Below are 25722 nucleotides of genomic sequence, written 5' to 3' on the forward strand. Positions count from 1 at the left end.
ATTAGGAAGGCAGATGGTGCATATGATAACATACATGCAAGCCCTTTAGCACAAGGTAAAGGCTGAAAAAAAATAGCTTTACAGGGAGGGAAGATGCCATGGCTGATATGAGGTGATTTCACTGATGTTCTTTTGTTACCATCAGGGAAAAATACCTGTCTTGCAGATATCAGTTATGCATTTGTTTTCCTCTTCTCTGGCATGTATTACTGATCAACTGCAACTGATACCAGGCTTCTAGTCTGTGATGTTCAAGCTTTGCCTCAGTGATGGTACGTGGTATATGTGTCAAAATACGAGATGTGTAAGTAACCCAGATAAACAACACCTACAGGCTACTCTGCTTTAAAAATATGAAAACAATATTCTCTCAGTCTGCCACAATTACACAAGATGGGAGAATGTGATGCTATCAGGTTAGTTTCTGCGTTCCGAGCATTCCCTTCCTTATAGTGATATACAATGTATACTTAATATAAGTATCTCCAATGCACTGATCCTAATTCAGTGATTGCTTTGTAAAGCAGCAATAAGGAAATACTGAATTGAGCACTTGCAGTTAAAGGCTTCATTGCTTTTATTAAGTTAGTGGAAGTCACTGGTAACCTCTAACATTCCCAGTAAACACAAACTGAAATTATAGTCTTTATTTCTGAAACATTTGTCCAAAGGTTTTAAATAAAGAAAAAAGCTGACATTTTTTGGCAAACTTGCATGAATTCATGGTGGACAGACCCCATATTCAAGATCAGAAGGTAAAACCACTTCATATTCCAAGCTGGTTTTCAAAGTGGAAAGTAGCATTTAGTCTAACATAGCTGAATTCAGGTCTTAAGCTTGAGGCTACAGATCCAGAAATCCTGGAAATTAATCTGAGTACTAAAATCTGCAATTGGATTAAAAGTAAAAATTTTGCTAAATTTTGCATGTTTATGGGGCATGGGTAATCAGCGACTGGACTACAGCAGGCTACAAGGGTTTTCTCAGCCTCTTGAGTCAGTGCCTTGCTGTACCATTTCATCCAGTATTTTTCATAAGGTGTGGCAGAACTTCTGAGGATCTGTCTTAAAACTAGGGTTTTACCTCAAATATACTTGCTGTGAGAAGAAAACAGAACCTCCCTACTCAGGTAAAAACCTTTATCCTCATTCTTGGGCTTAATTTATTTATGACCACTTATTAAGTACTTGCTCTTCTTCCATCACTGATTTAGTGTCAACAGTCCTCTTTATTTCTACTTCACAAACTCAGCCTTCAACTAAGCCAGATTTTATCTTTCTCTATTTTGGTCTTATTCTATCCTCTTTAAACGTAACTAACAAGGAGTTTACAAGGAACTCCAGGTGTGGCCTCACAGTGCCTTATGCGTTCACTGAACTTAGGTTTTTGGAGCATTTTTTCTTTGCACACTTTGTGAAGGTACTTCTAGCTTCTGTCAAAACCAACGATGTCCTTAATACACCCAGAATATTTAACAGAAGCAGCCGATCAAGCTGATCTTCACCTGCATTATCAATTCCGTTATTTTTCTCCATACCATGAACACACAACACCAAATTATGGTCCCTTTGCCTTCACTCACCTGGTTGTTTTTGCCTTGGTTTAGGCAGATTTGTTACGCATGTGTGGGGACACATCAGCACATTACAAGGATGCAGCGATCCTTCCAAGAAGAGCTGTTTGGTTTCTGACAGGTGTATTCCTCCCAGCGGTGTCTTGGGAAGTGTGTTTGCTGGTACGAGTGCTAAGCAGTAGACTCCCACTTGATGAATACTGTCAATAGCCTAAAAAAAAGCAGGAAGTTGATTTTAATGAAAGGTTAATTTTTCATCATTCTAATAAGCACATGTTGTTCCGAATTACTGCATAAAACAACCCTAATAATTAACTGGCAATGGAAAGACACTTCAGCAATGTCAGTGATAAGAAGGTTCTTTTCAGTGAGAACAGGTGGATGGGAATGTAACACTGATGTTATTATACTCATTCCAAAAGATACGAAGGCAAACAAAAACCTCATGATAAATACACAGAAATCTATTAAGAAATGCTACCTAGGCATCTCTCTTAGGCATATCTTAGTAGCACGTACCCTGGAGATTTATTACTAAGATAGGCTGGCAACCCATGTAAAACTGATTTTAACCTGTGCAGTTCTCAGAACTAAATTCAAAGGATTCCTATCAATTTAACTTCCACTCTACCTTGCAGAGCAAAGAATTTCAAAGGTTGTACATATTATCACCATATATCTACTGATATATGTAGCTTATGAAGTTTTAATTTTTTTTCTAAGGTAATAACTGTTTCACTGATTAGAGTGTAAAAACTTATCAGGCAGAAATGGGAAATGAAAACATGTAAGGAAAAAGTATGAAACTATCCACTTGAAAAAAAGCTGTTGAATGAAACCTGAAAATTAAGTATCTTTGAATGTTATAGTAACTATGTTCACTATCTGACAAGTGGAATAAATAGCATCAGTTCCAAGAAATCTATAACGTACAGTATCTACATAATATACGTAGGTAAACATGAATATCCATGCACTTAGATTTTAATTCCATACACTTTTTAACTAGTTATTTTCCTTACACTGGTAGCAAAAGTTGTAGCAAGTAAGAAAAACAACTTCAGACATCCACACAGACTGAAACAAATTACATCTAGCATTTCTAACGAGTAGCTAAGTGTTCAAAAATATAATTTACTTCACTTGAATTTTAATGTTTAACTGTGGGAAGAGTGAATGCTTATGTCTGTTGCCTTGAAGATACAATCTATATTCTGAGAATCAAATAATCATTTGTAGGTAGGTACTCAAGTGTAGACCAGTAAATTATCAATTTCTTCTACAGACACTACAAGTAATGCTTTGCTTTTGGCTTGTTTGCTTCATTTTTTATTGATTTGACTGCAAGATTTCATATGAAAAAATAATAAAGCAGTATTCATTTTACAAACTTGGCAGTTTTAGTAGTGGTAGATCTCACAGTAGTATTGGAAGACCCTGTTGCTGGTCTACAGACACGTGACCTGAAAGATCAACAATAGCGAGGTATGTATGACAGCCAACACACGATGTCTCATGTTTCTGGCAGAAACCATCATAACCTCCTAATCATAATGTTAGTTGTAGGTTCTCAAAATCCATGATAAATCATGGGATCTTCACCTGACATCAGCCTGAAGGAAAACTGTAACAGGGCAACCTGTTTCTGTAAGAGAGTAACCACTCTTATTCGAACGTAAACCACGGTGGCTCCTAGTGTTGAAGAATGGAAAGCAATACCCAGCTGGGGTGGGATGGAGGGGGTATTATATATAATGATTCCCCAGTGACTTCCAAACTATCTCCTTTGACAGCTACATCTGCAGCACGATGCCTGATAAAATGTCATGGGTCATCCAAAATTGTCACCTTTCACACTTTTGAGCTTGGCACATTTCTGAAGCAGGATGTGAATTTGTTTTACAAGGACAAGCACTGATGAACTAAGCCTTAAAATTTTGAGAGAGAAGAGCAATGGGTCAATTTTAATACTGCTGGCATTTATGCCTCTTGATGAGATGGCTTGGTTTATGAAATTACTCTGTCCAGCCAGAAGTAAATGAAGTATCTGAATTTTTATCCTTGTTTCATTGAGAAAAAGGAGTACAGATATCAGAGCTTGTAGAGTTCAGACTGTTATGTTATTCAAGCTGAGAAAACATCTCATTCTGATAAAATTATCCAGGCATACACTCTACAGTTCTGCAACAGATCTCCTAGCGTTCCTTAGTTCTGTCAAGTCCTGCCTGCATGCTGGCAGTGGTAAAACTAAAATCCAGTCTGTCAGGTACAGGAACCACAACCCTACCTGAAGGGTCAAATCAGTTTGCGGCAGCCTAAGAGATCTGAATGAGTATCTAGGATCCATCTGACTGAACTGTTGGGCTGCCTAGGATCTTCACCCACACTGTCACTAAAATACCTTCCTCCTCCACTACTCTCCAGAAAATCCATACCCAGCCTGATCACCCCTCCCAGTCATGCCTCTGCTAAAACCCAGAGATGCAGTCCAACGTAGTCCTGTATGTACAGCAGCTCTACCTGGGCAGAAGAAAGGGTCAGGGAGAGTCAGAATACGTGCAACCCACTGGAAAGTTCTGCAAACCAATGAGCTCAACTATTGGGAAGAGATTCAGATGCACAGTAAGGCATAGCAGAAGCAGGCAGTGTAGGGCAGGGCTGGCACAAGGCAGCACAAGCAGGGTGTCAGGCAAGTCTCATAAATATCACCAGAAATGAGTAGCAATTTGGTAGAGTTTGTTATTACAGGTGTCATTGAGAAACATGACACGAGTGTGACATCATTATGTTGCTCACCACTAGCAGACGATTCAGATACAGCTGGTTATCACTTCCTGACATCTGTCTTTAAAACTCTGTTTGGGAAGGAGGCACTAAGAATCTCACATGTTCCTGGCTTCTGCCCTCCATCTATGCTCTCAACTGAAATGGAACCAGAAACTTCTTGTTCACAAAGTGAGACATGGCAGAGTTGCAGACTTCACACATAGGCGATGAAAGCAGCCACGCATATGTGTACTTTGATATACAGCCTATCATTCTAAGATGCTGCTCTGACTTGATTGCACTCAGAATAACTGGACTGACTTTGGGCAGGAGCAACTTGACACAGGACTTCCACAGTGTTCAGTACTGAATTCTACTTACTACAATGGTGTAAGACATGATTTCTGTAAAAGCCACAGAAGTGCTCAGCTGACAAAACACGCTCCTTTCTTTTAGGAGCTTGCTATCTGATAAAAATTACCAAAGCATGGGCAACCCAAAAGCCTTTCCTTCTACAGTGGTTGCCCTAGGTGCTTCAAGGTGCTTCAAAGGCTTTCTGTGTGATGGACAAGCTAGAGGTTCTAACTTTTCTTGGTAATAGCTGAGATCTACTGTGAATATGAGATGCCTTTAGCTGTATGAAATGTGGTTATCTTTTAAATCAAGAGAAAAGCCAAAACTGTCTTGAGACAATGAAAGCTTATTTGTTCATTTTCTTCAAGGATACAGGAGACAGATTTCCTTTCTTATTCAGTACAAAGCAATAATGAATAAAAACATCTTGCCTGAATTGTGTGGGATCTTTTTTTCTTTGGCTCTTGGGTAAAGCAAAAAGATGTTTGCAATATATTTACCTGAGAAGAGTCCTTGAGGAAGAACAGAAAGGAAGGTAGGAAAGGGAAGTAACAGGTGATCAACTGTAGACAGAGCTGAGACTATTTCACAAGGTTGCAACAGACTTAATTTGACACCTGCACTAAACCTATTACTTTTAAGTGAGAATTGCTTAACCATGGAGATAGAGGACATGGAAGATGACTGCTATCTAAATTATCTTTTTTTTTTTTTTTTTGCATGTGGACATTAGAGTTGAAAAAACTTTGAGTATGGTAATGATACTGCCTTAACATAGACTGCCACATTATGGAGAAGATCCGGATTTTTTAACATTTGGGAGCTTGTGTCTTACCAAACTGTGAAACACCACCACCAAGGTGGATTTCACCACAGCGCTAGGTGCCTTGCATGATCCACCAGACAGCTGGAATTGGATTACTTGCAACAGGTGTCCTATGCAGATAACCTAGATCTGAGCTAATCAATCACTTCAGTGGAAAGAAATCAGTATTTGTAGGCTGTGTTTCATTCAGTTTATTTTAGCTATGAACATGGTGTGCTAGAGACACGTAATTCTCTCCCAGAATGATTTTAGTCATCCCCAGATGACTAAAAAAATGCATCTGGAGATCTAGCTCAGATACGCATACTTTTGATGCAGTCATTAATTCATTATCCTTTTTAAGTAACGAATGACTATAACCTTACAAACCATACACTACTCTCTTCTTGCTATTACTTCAACTCATCCTTGGTTTTTTATAGCAGTTTGATTAGGGAAAGGATCACTCTCAGAGTATGTGTGGCCCAGATAGGAACTGTCACTCAGAAGAAACTAATTTTGTGCTCATTAGGTGCAAATGTAACCGAAAGTGAATTTAGAATTACAAAGACAAATGTCAGTTACTTTGTCGGCCTAAAAGATCAAGAAAAAGAATATAAAGCAAGAAAAAATAGTTCCCAAACATACATAAAGATCGTTACCTGAAGAACTCTACTCATCCATTGAAAACTGTCTTCCTCTGTGGAATCTGGCCTTTGCTCAGCAACAATAACTATCCTTTCATCGTGCAGCACACTCACTGAAAACACTGCTATTCTATAGAAGAAATGGAGAGAAGAGCATTTAGTGCCAGGACAGACGAAAAAACCATTCTAAGTTAATCCTCCATAATCATTATTTTGTTATTTATTACTCAAATAACTGGTGCACCAAAGTATTTTATTTGTGGGGGTAAGGCAACAAGATGAGTTTTGGATAAATTTTGGAGGCGAAATAGAGGGCTTTGTTCTAGAATCATGTAAGTACAGGCATAATGTCACAGCAGGGCTGGAGAAGTGAACTTTCTTGGCATAAGAAAACCACTAAGTTTGCGTCACACCCAGGCTGATGTTAAGCTGTTACCAACAGCCAGCATAACCACCTTCTCTGGCCCCATCTTAGAAGAAAGTAATTGCAACATCATTTTGTGAGAGGTCTGCCATGTGACCAAGTATGAGTGCATGTTCCTGCGTTAGGCTCTTCAGAAGTGAGTCTCTGGCTCAGTTTCAGACAATCAGGAAGGTCACACAAGGAACTCCTGTCATGTTCAAGAACTCTAGTGTTAAACATATTGGAAATGCTCAACTCAGAAAGGGTCCTGTTGAGTCATCACCTTGAAAATTAACCAGTTGTTTAACTGGAAATTTTAATACTCATAGTTTCAGACCTTGGTATCTAAAGTGTGCCTCAACACTCTCTAAGGCTTCTCTCTGCTTTCTAGCAATCTAAACAGCAATGGAGGGAAATCACAGTGCAGATTAGGCACTGTTTTCTAAAATCATTTTGGGTCAGTTAAAGCTGGTCTAAGAAAAAGGAGGATTTCTACATAATAAAAGAAAATAAAGGATCAAACCTTCCCCTGTAGACAAATTTCATTGGCTCAACAGCCAGCGCTGTTGCTACAATGTCATCAGCATTATGTCTTCTTCCACTGACAACCATCAAACCATCCATTTTGCCGATAACAAAGACAAGTCCACCTGGTCCTATAAACCCTAGTAGTCCAGTCCTTATAAAAGGATATTCAGTGATAGGGCCACCAGAACTGGTCATAGGAAACACCTGTAAGACAGAGAAACACAGGTCTTCAATTCTCAGCACAGAGATCATGCCGTGAAATATTTCAGGCATGCTCTCTCAGATGGCTTTACTGGAATGAAGTAAATAGGTCACTGGTGATGCTCTTTACTCTTCACTGACCATAAAGGGAGTGTCGAGAAACTTCTAGACTAGTGTGTGTAATTTTTAGTACCTAACTTCAGGTTGCCCAGAGAGGTGGTGGATATGCCATCCCTGGAGACATTCAAGGCCAGGCTGGACATGGTTCTGGGCAACCTGACCTAGTTAAGATGTCCCTGCTCATTGCAGGGAGATTGGACTAGATGACCTTTGAAGGTCCCTTCCAACCCAAACTATGGTATGATTCTATGATTCTAGGTTCAATCCCACTGTGTATTATACATATTTTCCCTCTGGCTCTGCAAATCATTTATGACCTTAAAAAAAAATACCATAAACAGTATTGAATAAAACAAAATGCTGTGCAGAGTGCAGCTAACCTGAGGTGATTAGGTTACTGACAGATTAAATGGCAAACATTACAGCTGAGGTTCTTTTCAGTACCACATGCTCATTTCCAGCAAAATATAGAGAAACATGCAGGACAGAAGTGAAGCTATTTTAAGGTACTGCACATTAATGACTCTTGCAGCTGACCATGTTTTTATCTAAGGTCAATTAAGTCCTCACAATACCAGTGATAATGTCTTCCCTAGCATGTCTAACAGTGAAAATACAGCTCTATAGGGAGCCGTTCTAAATGTTTGAACACCAGACGCATATGTGACTTTCACAGGAGAGATTTCTACTGTTTTTCCTATCCTAACTAATACAGTGTTACCCTTCTGGCATGAGAGCTACTCTGAGCTGCATTCTGACAAAACCACGCTTTTGCTTCTTTAAACTGCTAGTCTAAAGGCAAGTTATTTAAGACAATGGCAAGTGGAAGACCATGGCTATACAGTGTCTTTCAAGGCTTATCTAAAAAGAAGGGTCAAATTCTGCTGCCAGATGCCCATGGGTGACTCTTTAGAACAGATTTAGTACTTACACATTGTCAGCCATAATTGATTTCAGGAACGCAAAACTTTGACTCTCTAATACCTGCAACACGAATTACACAGTAAAAAGGAAAAGAGGCCCACTTGGAGAGGGCTCCTAAGAACATGCTTAACTTTAAAAGTGAATGGTCTGACTGACCTATTGGCAATTTACTTGCTTACCATTAGGAATAAGTCTAAATCAGTCTTATATATGCTGTTAAACTGCAGACCCAGTTCTGAATTATGAATGATCATACAGTTACGGCAAGTACTAGAAAATGAATGTAAGTACCTTCCTACCCTGAAATACAGCAAATCCAGGATTATCATTCGCACTGGATATTGCCAATAGTACTTGTCACACAGCAATCAGCTATCAACAAATTTCAGATCACAATAGTATAGTAGGAATCCTGGCTTCAACAGCAGGATGGAGAATAATATTAACTAATCTCCATTAATTCTTTAATGTATAGTGTTTACAACATTCAGATTTGCATTTTGCAGGAGACAGTAGCTGTGTTTGGCCTATGAAAAATAGTAATGCCAGAGCATTTGTTAAGGGAAACATAGATGCATTTTTCTTACCTTTTCCTCAAATATTAAAAAAGGATCAGAACTTTGTAAGAATATCAGCCCAATTTTTTTCAGTATTTTTCTGATTTGTTCAGCCTTTCATAGTGGCTTCAGCAGAAGTTAATGGTAACAAGTAAGCAGGTACAACAGAGCTATCAATTCAGCTGTCTGCACTGGAGCTGAAACCTACTGGAAAACAGATTCCGCAAAGCAAAAAGTCTTTCGCCTAAGGCAATTCAAACAAAAGCAGGTGGGGACTAATGAGGAAAAGGCACTTCTTCTATTCAGATACCTCCTGAAGACTACATCTGTCAAAATTCTGTATAAATGCAAACCTTCAATCCTGGCTGCATTGTGGAAATGTTCGAAACTGCTTTCTAAAGATGCCCAGCAACCTTCGAACTGTCTGCAACAATCAAATTCTGCATATAGCTAGCTTGTAGATTTGTACAGCATTACCTTTTGAAACTTTTCTTTCTTTCTACTTTCTTTCTGATTGTTTCAGCCACTGGTACCTTCTTTCAAAATTAAAGTAAAAGCTCTTCAGAGCTGAAACTAAACCCACATAAAGATCTACTATTTCACTTAATGAAATGGGCTTCAGTGCATATTATCTGGCTAGAGTATAGGTCCCAAGCCATAAGCATTGACTATTACTGGTATTCTGATACTACTACTACCATTATTTTCTGTCAAACATTATCCTGAAATAGAAGAAGTTTTAAACGAAAGATTTTGTATAGAATTTTTTGGTCTGCTTACCTCAAAAGTATTTTTGGTCATGCCTGAGAGTCCATAATATGATGTACCGGTTGCAATAGCACATACACAAAGTTCTCCTATTTCATCTGTTTTACAGAGCTGAGGAATTCCATCCGGCTTCACTGAACACATTATAGCTAGAGGGAGAGCAAAGGACTTTAAAAAACATTATGAAATGAACTAAAGAATATTTAGTGGGAATTCAGTGGGAAAGAGTGACATAAACAGATAAATTCTATGTTGACTGAAGTCTAACAATGGCTTTCTCAAACATTAAGGTGTTGAACATCACGAAATGTTATTTACACTATAAATAGTATTTAAACAAAGAATGCAAAAATCTTTATTTAAATTCAATCTTTACACTGATAAAACCCCCTAATTTGCCTTGCTCTCTAAAAATTCAGTTGATCTGTAATATTGCTGTGAAACGTGATTGCATTCACAGTGTTGCATACTGAAGACCAGATCTGCCGCAGCCAGTGGAAAATGAAACACCCTAATGGAGTTCTTGATAATAATACTACTGCCAGAGAGGCAGGGAATCAGTAGCAAGTAACACCATATCAAGATATTCTAGCAGACCACTACAATTGTTTTACAAAGAATTTATCAGAGCTCAGACTCAGTCTCATGAGTCTTATGGGACTGCAGAGGCAGCGGGAGCTAAATGGGAGGGATTAGAAAGCACTGGTCTGAGGAAGAAGTACTCTTTTATGTGTCAGCCATGTGAATAAGAATCATGTATGCTGCTTTAGCTATAATCCCTGGAGTTTGAGTTCAGCATGTGTAGATTTTGCAGTTGGAAAGAGAATATGATGAACAACGGAGACCAGAAATCAATCGGCATCTCTTTTAAGTACAAATGTAAAGAAACTTGAATGACCTTTCTCTCACTGAGGATAAACAGGAGCATGCACTTTTATTAAAATGACCGGAATGTAGCATGAAGTGCAAGATAGCACTTCTGTAATAATACCTTATAACAACCAATCTTATCTTCCTTTAAGCTGTTCAACTGAAATTTTATAAGATGCATCATTATGTTTTATTCCTTTGTTGCATAACAGATACTCTCCTATGAAAAAGTACAGTATTATCCTGTTCTAGTCTTTATAACATCTCACTTAAAATCTATTTCTCTTATAAAAAAGTCATCTCTTCATGTTCATGTTCATGGTTTAAGTTTGAATTATCAACATGAACTATTCAGTCATGCTTCCTCTTTCTAATAACTGCGTGACAGCAGAAGATCTTTGGAAAAACATTCTGAAAGCCTTCAGATAGTAATTTTGTTGATCCTTAGCCTAGGTTATGAAAACTTTCACTACCAAGTCTATTTATAGCTTCCAGACACTGTACTCTAACTTTCTTGCTTTCTCTGCCGGTGTCTAACAGTTAAGGAATGAATGTTACGATGCATTGGCAGGTTGTTTAAAACACAAGTAGAGACAACCACTGCAGTAAAACAGAAGAAATTTTGGGATTTCCAAACCATGAAGTTTTATAAGGTAGTGCTTTTGGATTAGAATGTTTTTCAAGTACGCATGTTCTAATCCCAGAGCTTGTCGTTTTACAGCAAAGTACGCCAACCTATGACTTTCTACAGCTAATTATGTAAACTGGTGAATCCTAGTGAGTTTCAAAGAAAGTTCCTTACCTCCTGGCATCACTAAGCCAACATCCTGGACAGTCAGAACAGAAAGCTTTTCTTCAGAGTCCACTCGAATCACTCCATAAGTGAGACCATGCATGGATAGAACTCCTCTTCCTGGTGGCTGATTGCTGTCATCTGTTGGCCTGCAACCATGTGTTATATCCGTGAGGCAGGTGTAAGCATTTACTTATTCTTAAGGGACTACTGTTGCAAATACTCTATTTGAGTTAAAAATTTCACTGTCTTTTTTCCCCTACCAGACCTGACAGAACGCTGGTTTTCAGTCATTTCTGAGTAATTATGTCTGTCAACATTCCCATTCAGCAACCACCCACATATATGGGGCTGCAGAGACAAAAGTAACACCTAACATTTACCCCAAACAGCTTGTATTTAATTTTCAGATAGATTTAGAAAGATTGCTTGATTACTCAAATGAAGATTTTTTTGCCTTATTTTTAAAGTCCTGAAAGGCAGTGCAGATGACATGGAGGGAAACTGCACTCTAAATATCTGGAAACAATCACTAAACAACTTGACCAATTTTGAAGCAACCTAGAACTAGGAAACCAAACTCATCTGCCAGACTAAAAGTGTAACACACCAGTATCAAAGCCAAGATTAGAATATAAGTATGCTGTGTCTTTATCACAGATATGACTTCCTACTCCCAATACTAAAGCATTTAAAATTGCTGAACAGAAGAAATTAGGATGTAATAGATTCACTGCCAAGTATCTGTGGTCACAAGAATACTTCACCATTTTAATGTACGTAAACGGACTTCACCATTTTAGTGAACTGAATTCTTCCTATTCTAATTTACTACATGAAAATTAAAACACATTACACCTTCATCAGTCACGGTCAAAATGTTGTGGATGCAGCCTCTTTGTAACACCTCAGTTTGCTCAGATAAACTGCCAACATGTACAATTCACAGCATCAGTACAAGCTGTCAACTTGTTTCAGTATAAAACCACCTGCTGTATCAGTGGATACAATTATTCATATGCAGAGTGTGGCTTCAGCAAACTAATGTTGACGTAGACAAGTTATTAAGTCAGAAGAACATGTCAGGGCTTTTCATGTCTGGAAAGATTCTTACACTATCCTGCAATTGAAAATGCAAAACCAGGAGATAACATGATACTGATTTGAGTGTTGCTAATGCATCTATGCAGAGCAGCCTGGCTCCAGCTACTTTCAAGATGGATAAAACAGACAATATTTAGTTCAAGATTCTGCATTTCTCCTCAATACTCCATCATAGCACAACTATTTTTTAACAGATAATGTCCTTTCATATGACATTTCTCCTCTGTTGTGCTTGAAATACTAGATGGGCTTTAACCAATCATGCTCATGTAAGCCTTGCAGTGATCAGCACTATAAATTTCAATTAAGAGGTTTTATGAGGCATATTTCTCAAATGACATTGTCAACAAAGGAGGACGTGGGCATGCTTGAAAACACATTAGAGCATAACAAATGGTGCTAGTAAACAAGCAGCTGTGATAAATAACATTCCCATTATGTAAAAGGAACTTTCAGCGACATTATTGATCAACTTCCTCTCATCCTTCCTCCCCAAAACACATTTTATTGCTCATGAGAAGCAAGGTCTCCTGCAGGTAATCACAACTTCTCAACCTCTAGGAGCAGAGGCCATCTAGACTTTCAGCACATAATTTTCTTCTGTTTCCTATCACATTCAAAGACTGCTACAAAGAAGAGCTGGCACAGCTTGGAAAAACACTGGCTGTGTACAGGACAGGGGTGCTAGGTAGGGAAGCTGGAGGCACATGGCCTGATAGGATCATGCTGGGGGACTTGTCAATAGAGCTGTGGCCTGGGCTGAGATAGCCACTATGCCCAGGTTAGTGTGAAATCAAAGCGTCGTGCAGTGGAAGCAGGTGTGCAGAAGGAAAGAGTCGGAACCAAGGACTGACAGGGTCCACAGGCATTTCAGAGCTGCTATTTCAGGGTACTTCTGGTAACCTGGTAGTCTGAGGTGGGTCCTGGAATGAGACACCAGTTAACATGCCTGAGTCTCCTCTTGCAGGAAACCAGCTACCTGACACCACAAGGGAATACACTCAGAGGACCAGGACAGAGAAGTGAGATGAGGACCTAAGCACCTGACAGCACCTATACATCCTCTTAGAAAGCATCCTGTCAGCAACAGTTCTTCAATATATGGTATCTCATTTTGTTCTGTGTATGATATTCACATGGGAACAACCCTAAAACAAGTGTCTCTGCCAAACAGAAGGAGAGAAATCACTTGGAAAGAAGATGAGATATAAATAACCCCATTCAAATGTATTTATATTTTAGTTTAAAGATCACATTTTTGATTTTCTTTACTAATTCAATATTTCTAATACTGGATTTGGAATTCTGTAAGACTGCTTGCTAGACAAAGAGAAAGCCTTTGATTAAGATAGGCACAACTGAACAAAGGTATAAACCTACCTACTTCATATACTAAGTAAATGTAGCTTAAACCACCAGAAAAAACTACACCTTTGGTTTCCTTAACCATGACAGAGGGACAATGTGCATCTACTTCAAAGCTGATTTGTGAATACTGAGTAGTTGTAGAGCATTTTGAGAAGAGTTACTACTACCATTTTCAGATACAATCTATTTTAACACTATCTTTTGCCAGTCATTCAAATGGGAAAAGACCTGTTCTTAACTTTTGCATTCCCTTAAGCAAGTGGGTTCAGACTAATATGCAATAAACCAAAGGGGAATACCATAAAGAACTATTTGCATGACATATTCCTTTAAATACCAGGCTTCATGTTTCAGCTCTAAGGCTAAAGTACCTATTAGTCTGTTACTGTCTTTTTCTAAACTATAAAAATATTTCAATTGAGAACTGGTTTTCTTACTCTTCCTTGTAGGAAGATCAGTAGAAATACACCATAGATTTTGAAAGAGTTGAAGCATTAACAGGGAGCTCTCTGGATCTGTGCTCTGCAGGGAATGATTTTAATGCATACTTCAGCTATAACTGTTTGGAACCTGTATGATAATAACTTTACTGTCAGTGGAGATGGCTTGAATAAAACGAGAAATACTAAAGCTCCCAAGTTCAGATAGTATTAAACACCATTAAACACTTCAAAAAAAGGAGATACGTGCTCAGTAACATTCACTGCAGTAAGAACTGCTCTGTTTGTCTGTTACTAGGCAGAGAGGCATTGAAGATAAAAATGCCTTTTCATATATTTTTTTAATTATCCACTATTTTATGTGCTAATAATGTTTTGTGTTTGCTTTTAATATAAGCTATCAATGCTAGTTAATTTGAAAATGAATCTCTAGTGCTTCAGATGGCTACAGGCATAGAGTTTAAGTCTAGAAAGCATACATCAGCCATTGCATGTGGAGATACAGTGAGTTCTCCCACTTCACAACCTGTGATCAGGTGCAGATTTTCCCGGGCTAGCATAGGAAATGAAAACCCTTTCCCATTAATCAGTGCCCAGTGCAAGCGATGTCTGCTGCCCATCCACCTCTTCTCTGCGCTTACAAGCAAGAGCTCGTTCCAAGGGAGTGAAGGTCTGCACTGCCTACGTTGGGGAAACCCACTGCAAGGAAAACCAGCATACTCCTTGGTATAAAGCTGAGAACAGGCTGGTGGAGCTCCATGAAGGGCTTTCTGAGATCCTGTAGCTCACCGAAAAGACAACTAACCTGGACAGGATAAATCCCTAATGGATAGCTTGTTTTAAGCTAGTAATGAGGTGGCTGAAAGTAAACCACACACTTGGCCTCATGTCTTTCTTCCTGCTATGTTTCGTTGAAAAGCTAATTGAAAATCTAGTTAAGTTTCACTTGGACAGCGTATTTTAAACTTTGTGGCAGGAAGTATTTTTACTTAATGCTATTGCAGTGCTTTATGCTTTTATACTGTATGCTTTAACATGGGAAACAACTATAAATGACTGTGGAATTTTAACGTAAAGACAAAGTGTCTGCTGTTTAAGGTACAACTTTTGGAAAACTCTGCCAAAACAGACAGCAGTTATGCCATTTAGTGTGTGCTACAGCCCTCATGACTGCTGCATACTGACATTCACATACATAAGCCTTATCATTAGAATTTCTATTTCTAGGCACAAATCCCTCAGATTCAAAGGACATTTCCAGATGATTACTGAGAATCTACAAAGGGTTAATAAGCATCAGTCAGCCAAAATCAATCTGCAGAATGTCATAATTCTCTTTAAACAGACTATTTTAAAGCATGATTTTCCTTGATAGCAATACCACTTAAATTCTCACATTTTAATTAAACTTATGCTTATGATGGCATTTTCCCACTTCTTTTTACAGAATTAGCTTTTGCATTTTAGTCTATGTCATTTAAAAGTAGATAAAATTACAGAAACAGGAACTGTATTATAAAGCTCTCTGAGGTTAAATTATTATTCTACAAATTCTTTTCACGTGTCTTCTTTGGACAAACAAAATGAGAACTAAAAATGTCATTCAGAAGTTAAGTATGCAGATAATTGAACATATTTTTCTTTTTTTTCCCCAAATTACCATGTATGTTCTACAGTGGGTCTATTTCCACTGGTGTAACACAGTACCTTCGAATAGCCACAGTGAGAGCTTCTGGTGAACTAGCGCAGGGACAAATGACCTCCTGTCTTAGACCTTTACTTTGGAAGACATTGAGAAATGCATCACAGGAAGATATAGACCCTGGGGTAAAGAAAATGAAAAAAAATCAGAGGAGAAAAAGAATCTGATTTCTGAAGAGACACTATTAAAACTTCAAACTCACTACTGAATATGAGGGCTTTTCAGGAGAAACAATTTAAAAAGGACCCATGCCCACCAGGAAAGAAGTCATAGGTGCTACAACTATATATATATATACAGTTGTGTATGCATACAGGGAATAAAGACTAATTTTTTGAGCATAAAGTCCTGTCACTATAGAAAAGCCATTACCGCCAGATTTACAGTACTAATTTTACTACAGTTTTAGTATGAGGCAGATTAAAGATTTAATTCAGAAACTGAAAATAAACTACTACAAACAAGTAGAACACTTTTGCGTTGCTGTCTTAAGTAACATAGAGAGACAGTTCATGGTATTAATTGTCATGAAGTTATCCAGATGTGGTTTTCTAGAGTAGTGTAATTATTCCCCTAAAATTCTCAGTTACTTCTGCATCTGAACAACATCATTCAGAAGAAATTTACTGATCCTTTCTATGGCTCCAGGTTATTTATTTCAGTCTTTATACATGACTGTCATGTTACACAAAACCACATTTACTTCACCTTAGGTTATGTGGAATATCGAGTTTGCTTCAGGATTAGCTAAAGCAAAATACATTTTAAAAAAATCCAAAATTAATCACTGTTTCCATAAATATCATAGTTTGCAGCAGACAAGCCCTATACTTTGTAAACATTTTAGCTAAGATGACTGAAGATTGAAACTTTAAATGCAAGACAGAAAACACTTCCTATTCTCTACTAGACTGCAGAAGCATAGCTTACATGGGTTTGCACCATCAGCCACTATTAGCATACGCAGTGAGGAAAGGTTGATGTCTCTCTGATCTCGATGTGCCACCAATGCCCAGTGCATATCTCTGGATTTTACACAGGCAACTTTCGCTGCAATACGAATGGGAAGATTACTAATACACCATACAAATGCTATACAGCTCTATCACACATTTGTGCTTTTGATTTTAACTATCAAGTACACTTTTCTATATTCCTGTTCCTTACCTTTGTATTGACAGACTTTTTGTATCCATGACAGTGGATTCACTTTCATTAAGGAGTATGGAATACTTATAACATGCATCATGTTCATGACACTCTGAAATCAAATAAAAATGTTTTTTGTGAACAATCATGGTAATTATTTATATTGTGTTATGGGCAGGGGCATCTATACAAATCATTCTATGCTTGCTATACTGTCAATGCTGGCATTTATCTTCTCCTATATAGTTATCTACATTAAGATGAATCAGACCTCCATTTTCTAATGCTTTAATTAAGGTTTAAAGAGTCAGACTAATCAGATCATAACTTTGAAGCTGCACAGAAAAAAAAAATGAACAGATTTTCTCTCTATTTATACTCTAAGCATTTCACTTTAAACAGAAAAAAAAAACAAACAAATGACCAAACACTGGATGAATAATTTCTGTATATTTGCTATGTAGGTTATTATCACTAATATACATGAAGACTCTTTACTCAAAAAGGACACAGAACAGAAACGTATCTGTCTAAAGAAATCCATCCCTGTCAAGACTGAAAACCTACTAATGGCAGCAGGGCACAAATAATTCAAAAGACAGTAGACAGAAAAATTGGGGGCACAGGTTAAGCAGGGATCAATTTATTTTAACAGAAAAGAAATGAAGGAGTTTTCAGTCCTTCTCCAGGTGGGTTAATTCCAATATTTTCAACAAGGTCATGAAAACCCACAGGAAGTTTAGACAAAGCAGCTGAGTGAAACCAATGACAGATAAAAAACTGAGCTCCTAGTCCGAGGCAGTGAATTGCTTTAGTGATTTCCCAGTGTCGCTACTAAACAAACAGCATGTAAATGAACTACTGCTTTATTTCTGTTACCATTTAGAAACGTTTGAGGGCAACACATCTCTGGTCATAGCAGCTCAGGTAAACATAGTATTTCTTTTGGGAAATTTAGGCTTAAGTTAAGTGTCCCAGTAGATTAGCCATCTAAACACTGGTAGAACTGCAAAAGATAGTGCTCCTTTCAGTCTGGCACAAATGTAGGTACAGGAAAAGCACAGGCAAGTCATAAAAGAAATGAAGTTTATACCAAGATTAACAGTAAAGGAAGGCATAGGAAAGTTCTGTTAGATGTTTGCTTTCAACTTTAGTGTTTTTAGCATGAATACTTATGGGCATTAAGCTTAATAGATTGTTTCTGCTACCATAGTGTTATTACTACTCTTTGATATTAAGAACAAGATAACACTGTATGGGAAAAGTATATTAGATCCCTGGGAACTACAGCATTAGGACCCGTACATCCTGGAACCCCCACACAGTAGCACTTCAAAACTTGGTATCTGTTCTTAAAATGACCAGTGAATAGTAATTGTTTGTCTGACTGTAGTCAGACATATTTATAAGCAGTCCATAGAAAGACACCTTTATAAGCTATACTTAAAAATATGTCAATTACCTCTGGTCAACTGAGGAAGACATTAAAACAGCAAGTAGACAATTTATGCAATTGAAATTATCAGAAATTCTTTAATGTTAACAAAACCATCTGTCATGCGAGTTCTGACAGAAAAGCTAGTCAGAGGTGATATAGCTATGCCAGTGGATGCTACATATCCTCACAGAGGCAAGTACTAATTTAATTTGTTCTGCTATAAAGACTGATCTCAAAATCATGAATCAGTAAGATCAGAATAAGAATGGGGCCAGAGTACTTGACATGATGCATAAAAATACATTGGCATCTTCACTGTGCTTATTATGGGTAAGTGCACTAGCAGAAGATGAGGGGTTTAAGTTACATATTTTTTGCTTTCAAAGCAAAAAAAAAGTCTCAGAAGAAACTGTAGAAATCCCAGTTTGTGCTAGTAATAACTGCATTAGGTTAGTTTATTTTCAAATACTCACAGAAAATGCAAAAACATACTTACTGTAAGAATCCCATGCCATAAACCAACATCCTTCTTGAAATCTAATACATTCACAATTGTTTCAGCTGCCCAACAAAAACACAAGAGAATTTAGTTTTTAGAACATGGCATTGACCCAAGGCAAACCCACTCAGAGGAAGTTTTTGTACCTCTCACAAATATATTTTAAATGTGTATGTATTTTCTAACACAAATGAAAAAAATCTTTTTTTTTTTTAAAATCTAGAAGCCGTTGACACAGATCTACATAAAAAATAAGACAGGAGCTTGATGAGAAACAAATTACAATTCATACTTGATTTTAAGGATGAAGCAAGGGAAGGGCACTCTCTACCTTCTGTGTATCCGCATGCCTGGGTCAGAGCTTGGCAGTGTGTCAGCAGCGCAATCCTTGTCACAGTCACCCCAAGCACACTTCCATCTTTACATGTTTTGTACTAAAAAGGAATAAGCAGGGAAAGTCAATGTGCAATAGTTGCCCTATTCCCATTATTTAATAGCTATGTTTAAAGTGTTTCTTATGTAGGTGGATGATGGACACATCTAATGACCATTTTCAGAAGGAAGCAGTTTGAGAGGCATTTTTTTTGTCGTTAAAAGACACTTTTTTCAGATAGGCTTTCTCTTTTTGACTACAGCTTCCCAGGCTCGATATCAGAAATCCATCTGCTGTTTGAACATAGGCATTATGGAAAAAGAATTCTAGCAATTCTGATCATACTAATGACTAAAGGATTGGTCAGATTTAGCAGAGAATAACCTAGTTCATTCTGCTCAGTGTTCACATTACATTAACAGGCCAACCAATAAACCTGGGCTTGTCCCTTCCATGTCTTACAATGCATGGGCTGAATCCTTGCTGGGTGCTGTTATAATAATCTGTATGTATACATACAGAAAGACACAAGCTCTTTGATAGAAGAGTATGAAGGTATGGAAGAGTCATGAGAAAGCAGCATAGAAAAGAGGTGGGAGATCACTGCTGATGATTGCAGTAATTTTTGCAACTTTATGCAAGAGTCTGGAAACTATCAGTGGCAATTAAAGTAAATTAAACACTAATCTTTTTCCATGATGAAGATAATTAGCAAAGATTGAGAATGGAGGCATCTCTGCTTCTCTAGCCCAGTGTTCTGCCTGCACAAAGATAGCAAATACCTTTGCTCCATTCACTTGAACTTATTCCCTTTGAATAATCATTTAAATTCAGGATTAACATCACTGAATTCAAAGCATTTGAGTCTATGCAGAAGTAGGAAAAAAAGAAGGGAAAAAATAAAAGAGAAAGATTAAACTTAACAGTACTGCTAATTTTCTCTTCCTGATGCTAGTCTTTTGAAGAAGTGTGACTCACAAAGCAGTAAGTGACAGGCAAGCATTTGAACAAGAAATTCTTTCTCTTTCAAAGGATCCGAAGGTTGTGATATGAGAACTGAAGCTTCACTGTGAAACTTGCCAACAATCCGTCTCAAGGTTAGTGGGCAAGCCCACGCTGTGCATGAGACCAAGACTGGTCAAGGCAAGTTTAATATAATATTGTAGCAGCCATATAGATAACATAAAAACATTGTTAGAAACCCCCAAAATGCAATTTAACATTTCATTAACTTTTCTGAAATCAATATCCAGTATAATTTATTAGAAAGTATTACTTATTAACATGCTAAAACAGGATGTTTTTTGCTTCTGTTACTGGTGAATGAATAATGATGTTTACCTAATCCGGAAGTGCCATATGCAATGAATCAAGAAGATGCATCTTCATTAACTCACCTCAATGTAAGCTGTGTCATTGTTTGCATCCTTGATGTGTGGGAACCAGTCACGAGGTGGCTTGGAGAGGTGTTTAGACTCTGTGACAAACCACAGGAGCTTTGGCCAGCCTGAAGTACAAAGAAAAGTCAGCTTTTGTTGAGTTTCTGCTACGTATGACAAGACAAAACTCTTCTCTGCCAGAGTTTTTCTTCCGAAGTGCCTGTGTCACCATTACCTAAACACTGCTTCTTTCAAACCTCACCATAGTGTGGGAAAGCAGATTTTCCAGAACTGCTTTCTTAACACGGCTATCGTGGCCTTCTCAGACAGTCCCTGAAGAAATGCTGGACAGTTTACGCTGTTATTGACCCAAATAGGTTTTTACCACTCTCCTGACAGAGGTTACTGTCCCTACCACTTTACTATAGGACTGATTTATATGAATGCTTCTTGTTTCCTACAGTCCTGAGTCTTGGTTTAATTTCACCTGTGGCCACAGTTGACCTCAGCAGCCTGTCTAAACCTGCAGAGAACCACATCAAGAGCACTCGTACTGCTCAGCAGCCTCTCCACCAGCCAGTGACACACAGCCAGGAAAACTGTGTCCCAGTAGCCATGGCTGCTCCTGAGGCAAGCGTCATCATGGGCCTGATCCTCACTCACTGCAACTGAACAAGTGCTTTATAGTAAATGACCCATGGTATTCATGATAAGCAAGGGTAGCTTACCTTTAAACTGCGGTATCTCCCCTGTGGGGCTTTTAGGCAGTCCTTTATGGCATGCATCGCTAGTCAAGGCCACAGTAACTCCACAGCTTCCAAGCAAAAAGCCTATTTGTTGACTTCCTGCATCCTAAGAGATGACAAAAGCAATACAAAGAATTGTTTAGAAGTGATCGCAGGCTGAAAAGGTTGTCCTTTGGCATATTACCTCAAGAGGAAAAACAGTCTCTTTATTTTAAGCAACTTAGCTGATTATCAGAACTCATTCATACACTCACAAAGATATTCCATATCCTCTTGTCTGCAATAACATAAATTGTAAAGAGAAGTGAAGCCATCAGAGGATGCCTGCCCTCACATCCCTTCAGAAATGATGAGTGGCTGGAAGAAGTGACACCAGCCAGACTGTGCCATCCAGAGGGACCCCTGGAGGAATGGGCTGTCAGGAATCTTCACAAAGGCAAATGCAAAATACTGCACCTAGGGAGGAACTGCGCGGTGCACCAGTATGGGCTTGGGGATGACTGGCTGGAAAGCAGATTTGCAGTAAAGCACCTGGGGGTCCTGGTGGACACGAAGTTGAATGTGAGCCAGCAACATGCCACTGCACTAAGAAGGCAAATGGTAACCTGGGTTGTGTTAGGCAAAGTACTGACAGCAGGTTGAGGGAGGTAATCCTTCCCCTCTACTCAGCACTAGTGTAGCACATTTCAGCTGCTGGGTCCAGTTCTGGGCTTCCAAGTACAAGACATGGAGCTACTGGAGAGAGTCCAGCAAATGGCCACTATGATAATTAACGGATTGGAGCACCTCTCCCATGTGCAAAGACTGAGAGAGCTGGGACTGCTCAGCCTTGAGCCTTGAGAAGGCTTAGGTGGGAATCTCATCAATGTGTACAAATATCTGCAGGAGGCTGTAAAGAAGATTGAGCCAGGCTCTTTCCAGTGTGCCCAGTGACAGGACCAGAGGCAATGGGCACAAACCACAAAAGAGGAGGTTGCCTCTGAAATTGAGGAAACATGCTTTTATTGTGAGGGTGACTGTCATACATTGCCTAGAGAGGTTGTGGATTCTCTACCTCTTCAGATATTCAAACGCCATCTGGACACAGTCCTGGGCAACCTGCTCTAAGTGGCCCTGCTTGAGCAGGTTAGCTGGACCAGATGACCTCCAAAGGTCTCTGTTAACCTCAACCATTCCCTGACTCTGTAACAATTCTAGGAAATAATACAGGTTATCAGATGCTTCCACCTGGAGAAAAAGCTTTCAACTTGTAAGATGTTATGATGGCTATGCAGTGGTGACAGTATCACTATTTATGCTATCTAACTTCATTTGCCAATAACCATTTCATTGAGTAGTTACAGACACATTTCAGGAGAACTACAGATAGTCAAGAGCCCATTAGAGAAAGCACATTACATTTTACTTTCATCAAGGGGATATAGTCAGTGAGGCTAAATAGTCATGTAGCGATTTTCAAGTCTAGGCCATAGCTGTTCCTTAAGAGATGCTGTGCTTCTACAGCATTATTTCTGCTTTATGTATAGTGTCTTGTCATGATTCTTTCATGAGCTTTACATCTATCCACTAGGTTCTTCAACTGAGCAAACCCCTAGATGTAAATGTACGCAAAAGTATCAACCCTTCCTTCACAGAATGATTCCACAGAAAAGAGCCTACAGAGTTTTAAAAGATCAAATTAAAATCAATCATAAAGCACACATAATCATGGAAGCAACCAGAAATACAGAACAGTAGTCTTGGTTGATTTATCCAATGCAAAACTGTATGATACAAAGAAACCCCCAGGACTATCTGACTAATTTTTAAAGCAATTTTTATGTAGTCAGATAAAGCAATTTAAAATGGGGAACCAATGAGATCAGAGATAAAAAAGAAGCTTACTTGTTTTCCATACCACCTTAAAATATGTATATGGCACCAATTACCAGAATGTTGATAGCTGAGCAAACAATTTGGGACAATAAACTGATCTGCCAAAACTCAGCTATGTAATACCTTCCATTCAGAATAACTGTATTTGCTTTCGCTTGCTATAACGAGAATGCATATAAAACCTGGAAAAATCGACAGAGTCTTTTCTTAAGATTTCACAATTTTTTTTTTCATTTAAAAATTTAGTTTTATATTTCTAAATTTTAAAATCGAGCTTGTGCATCATCTCTTCCAGTAACAACTCAGACACAGAGAGTACCCTTTGAATAACTGGTGTACCCATGAACACATTTCAGGCAGCATGTTGTCAATCCCACTGTACCTGCATCAGAGGATCTTCCAGGACAAAAAGGGCTTTTTAAAGCATTACTGTCCTCACTGACTCTCAAGTTAGGTGGTCCACATCTGCGTTGTCAAAATCCTGGGCCAAGTGCTTGGCCTGATCAGACCCTGGCTCCACACTAGGATGAGACCTGGCATCTCCACCTTTGGCATCCTCTCAGTGGAAGGAAACTGACTGCCTGAACAGTGCAGGAGAGATGCTTCCCTTGGAGGTCCCTCAAAAGGAATGGCCGGAAGATGAGGGCTGGAGTGCTCCATGGAGAACATCACTCCTTGAGCAAGACACAGCCTTTGAGACCTGCTCTCTATCATCATGGGAAGTCACCACTTTGTTCAAATATCAGATCAATACTCCAAATTTCTCACTAAACTGAATCTAAAATATCAGTGTATGTATGAATGTCTAACTACAAATTAAAAAAAAAAACCCACACATAAATTTCATAACTGAATGCAGCAACCACATCTCTCTCAAATTTAAATTAAAATTAAAATGTTGTTCAACTGTATGCTCTATAAAAGACTGATAGCAAACTGTTTCACCACCATACCAAGAAAATGCTGATTCTCAAGTAATGAAATTCCATTTATTGCAGGACTCCATAAGCAGACACTAACCTAATAAATTCCATGAAGAAATCTAACATACATAAAACAGCAAGAAGTGTGGACCTCAGAGCATCAGCACATCATGGCCCTGGGGGATGCATCAGTTAAGAAATGATCTGTCAAGCTCTTCTCATAGCAAAACAAAATAACAGGAAAAGGGAATTTTAGTATTAACAGTTTGAGGTTTTTAGATAACACAAGAAATAATTACTATGCTTCCATTTAGTGCTATATCAACTGGTTTAGAGCATGTCCACATGAATATTATTAATCCATTTGTAGTAGTTCACACACAAGCAGAGAGATTCATGCATAGACTACTTAATACAATCCACTCACATCACAATTTCTAATAACAGACTGTTTTTCATCAAGACAACCCCATCTCAATACCATGAAAATCTTCTTTTCTGCACAGTTAATTCTTTCATTTGAAAGGACAACACGACTGCACAACTATGTGACACAACACAGGAGACTGGAAGAATTTCACCACACATGGAAAATACCCAGTGTGTTTTACAGACTTTCAAATCCTATGCCATGCCCTTGGTGCCCTGGTGTCACACCTCCTAACTAGTTATCAACACCTCCTGCCTGCTTCTGGTGGCTTCATCCTGACTGCAAAAAATACTGCAGAGAACAGCGATGAAGAAGGGGTTGACATCTCTTGGTCCACAAAGGTGCCCCTGTGATATATGCTGCCCCATGGAAGCAACTGTTTGTAACTACCCAGGTGGCGTTGAGCTACTGGACTGACAGCCAGGAAGTGGAAGATCTGAAAACATGTCAAGCTGAGAGCCTTACAGATAACACAGACACACCACAACCTTAACGACACACACAAGCATGTACATGAGTCTTGGCTGTTCCTCATACTTGAGCATGAGAGGCCTAAGAGCAGTGAGGACCTTGGGTTCAACTTCGAAGTTTGAAAAGTGAAAGTTTGAGTTGAAAACGCAGTCATTTGCATGAAGCAGTCAAAGCTTCTATGTAGGCCAGGAAAAAGACTACTCACTTTAAATACATTGATTAATTTGGATTTCAGAGACAAACTATAGGCATCCCTTTTGATTAACGTAAAACGAATGAATGAATGAATGTCTGCAATGCTGAAAATTGCTTTCTAAGTAGGAAAAAAAGAAATCAAATCATCTGTTGCTAAAAAAAGATAAAAATTCCTCCCCTCCCTTCATCCCCCTCCCCCCCAAATAAAATCACTCTCCTGCTCATAAAGGGAATAGATTTTCACAACTTACTGTTTTGTCAGCAGTGTCATTTGCTATTTTGGTAATATATGCTAATTTGCTACTTTGGCAACACCCCATT

The 25722-nt window shown here is 38.5% G+C and overlaps 1 protein-coding gene across 4 annotated transcripts in view; it reads right to left on the bottom strand.

The window, feature by feature from the left end:
• The window catches only part of DIP2C (disco interacting protein 2 homolog C), a 320370-nt gene that overhangs the window by 62273 nt on the left and 232375 nt on the right, over positions 1-25722 (bottom strand). For all 4 annotated transcript variants that reach the window (XM_062621536.1, XM_062621534.1, XM_062621535.1 and 1 more), the window contains 12 exons: positions 21490-21613; positions 20780-20889; positions 19341-19443; positions 19007-19071; positions 17091-17184; positions 16854-16973; positions 15929-16043; positions 11319-11458; positions 9659-9795; positions 7072-7280; positions 6161-6275; positions 1583-1784 (listed from right to left, as the gene is read on the bottom strand). In XM_062621536.1, coding sequence (XP_062477520.1) covers positions 1583-1784; positions 6161-6275; positions 7072-7280; positions 9659-9795; positions 11319-11458; positions 15929-16043; positions 16854-16973; positions 17091-17184; positions 19007-19071; positions 19341-19443; positions 20780-20889; positions 21490-21613 — 1534 coding nt within the window. The remainder of the gene's footprint in view (positions 1-1582; positions 1785-6160; positions 6276-7071; positions 7281-9658; positions 9796-11318; positions 11459-15928; positions 16044-16853; positions 16974-17090; positions 17185-19006; positions 19072-19340; positions 19444-20779; positions 20890-21489; positions 21614-25722) is intronic.

This window comes from Pezoporus occidentalis, unplaced genomic scaffold (genome assembly GCF_034315485.1).
Source record: "Pezoporus occidentalis ecotype Australia unplaced genomic scaffold, CSIRO_AGI_Poc_V1 ctg23, whole genome shotgun sequence".
NCBI lineage: Eukaryota > Metazoa > Chordata > Aves > Psittaciformes > Psittacidae > Pezoporus > Pezoporus occidentalis.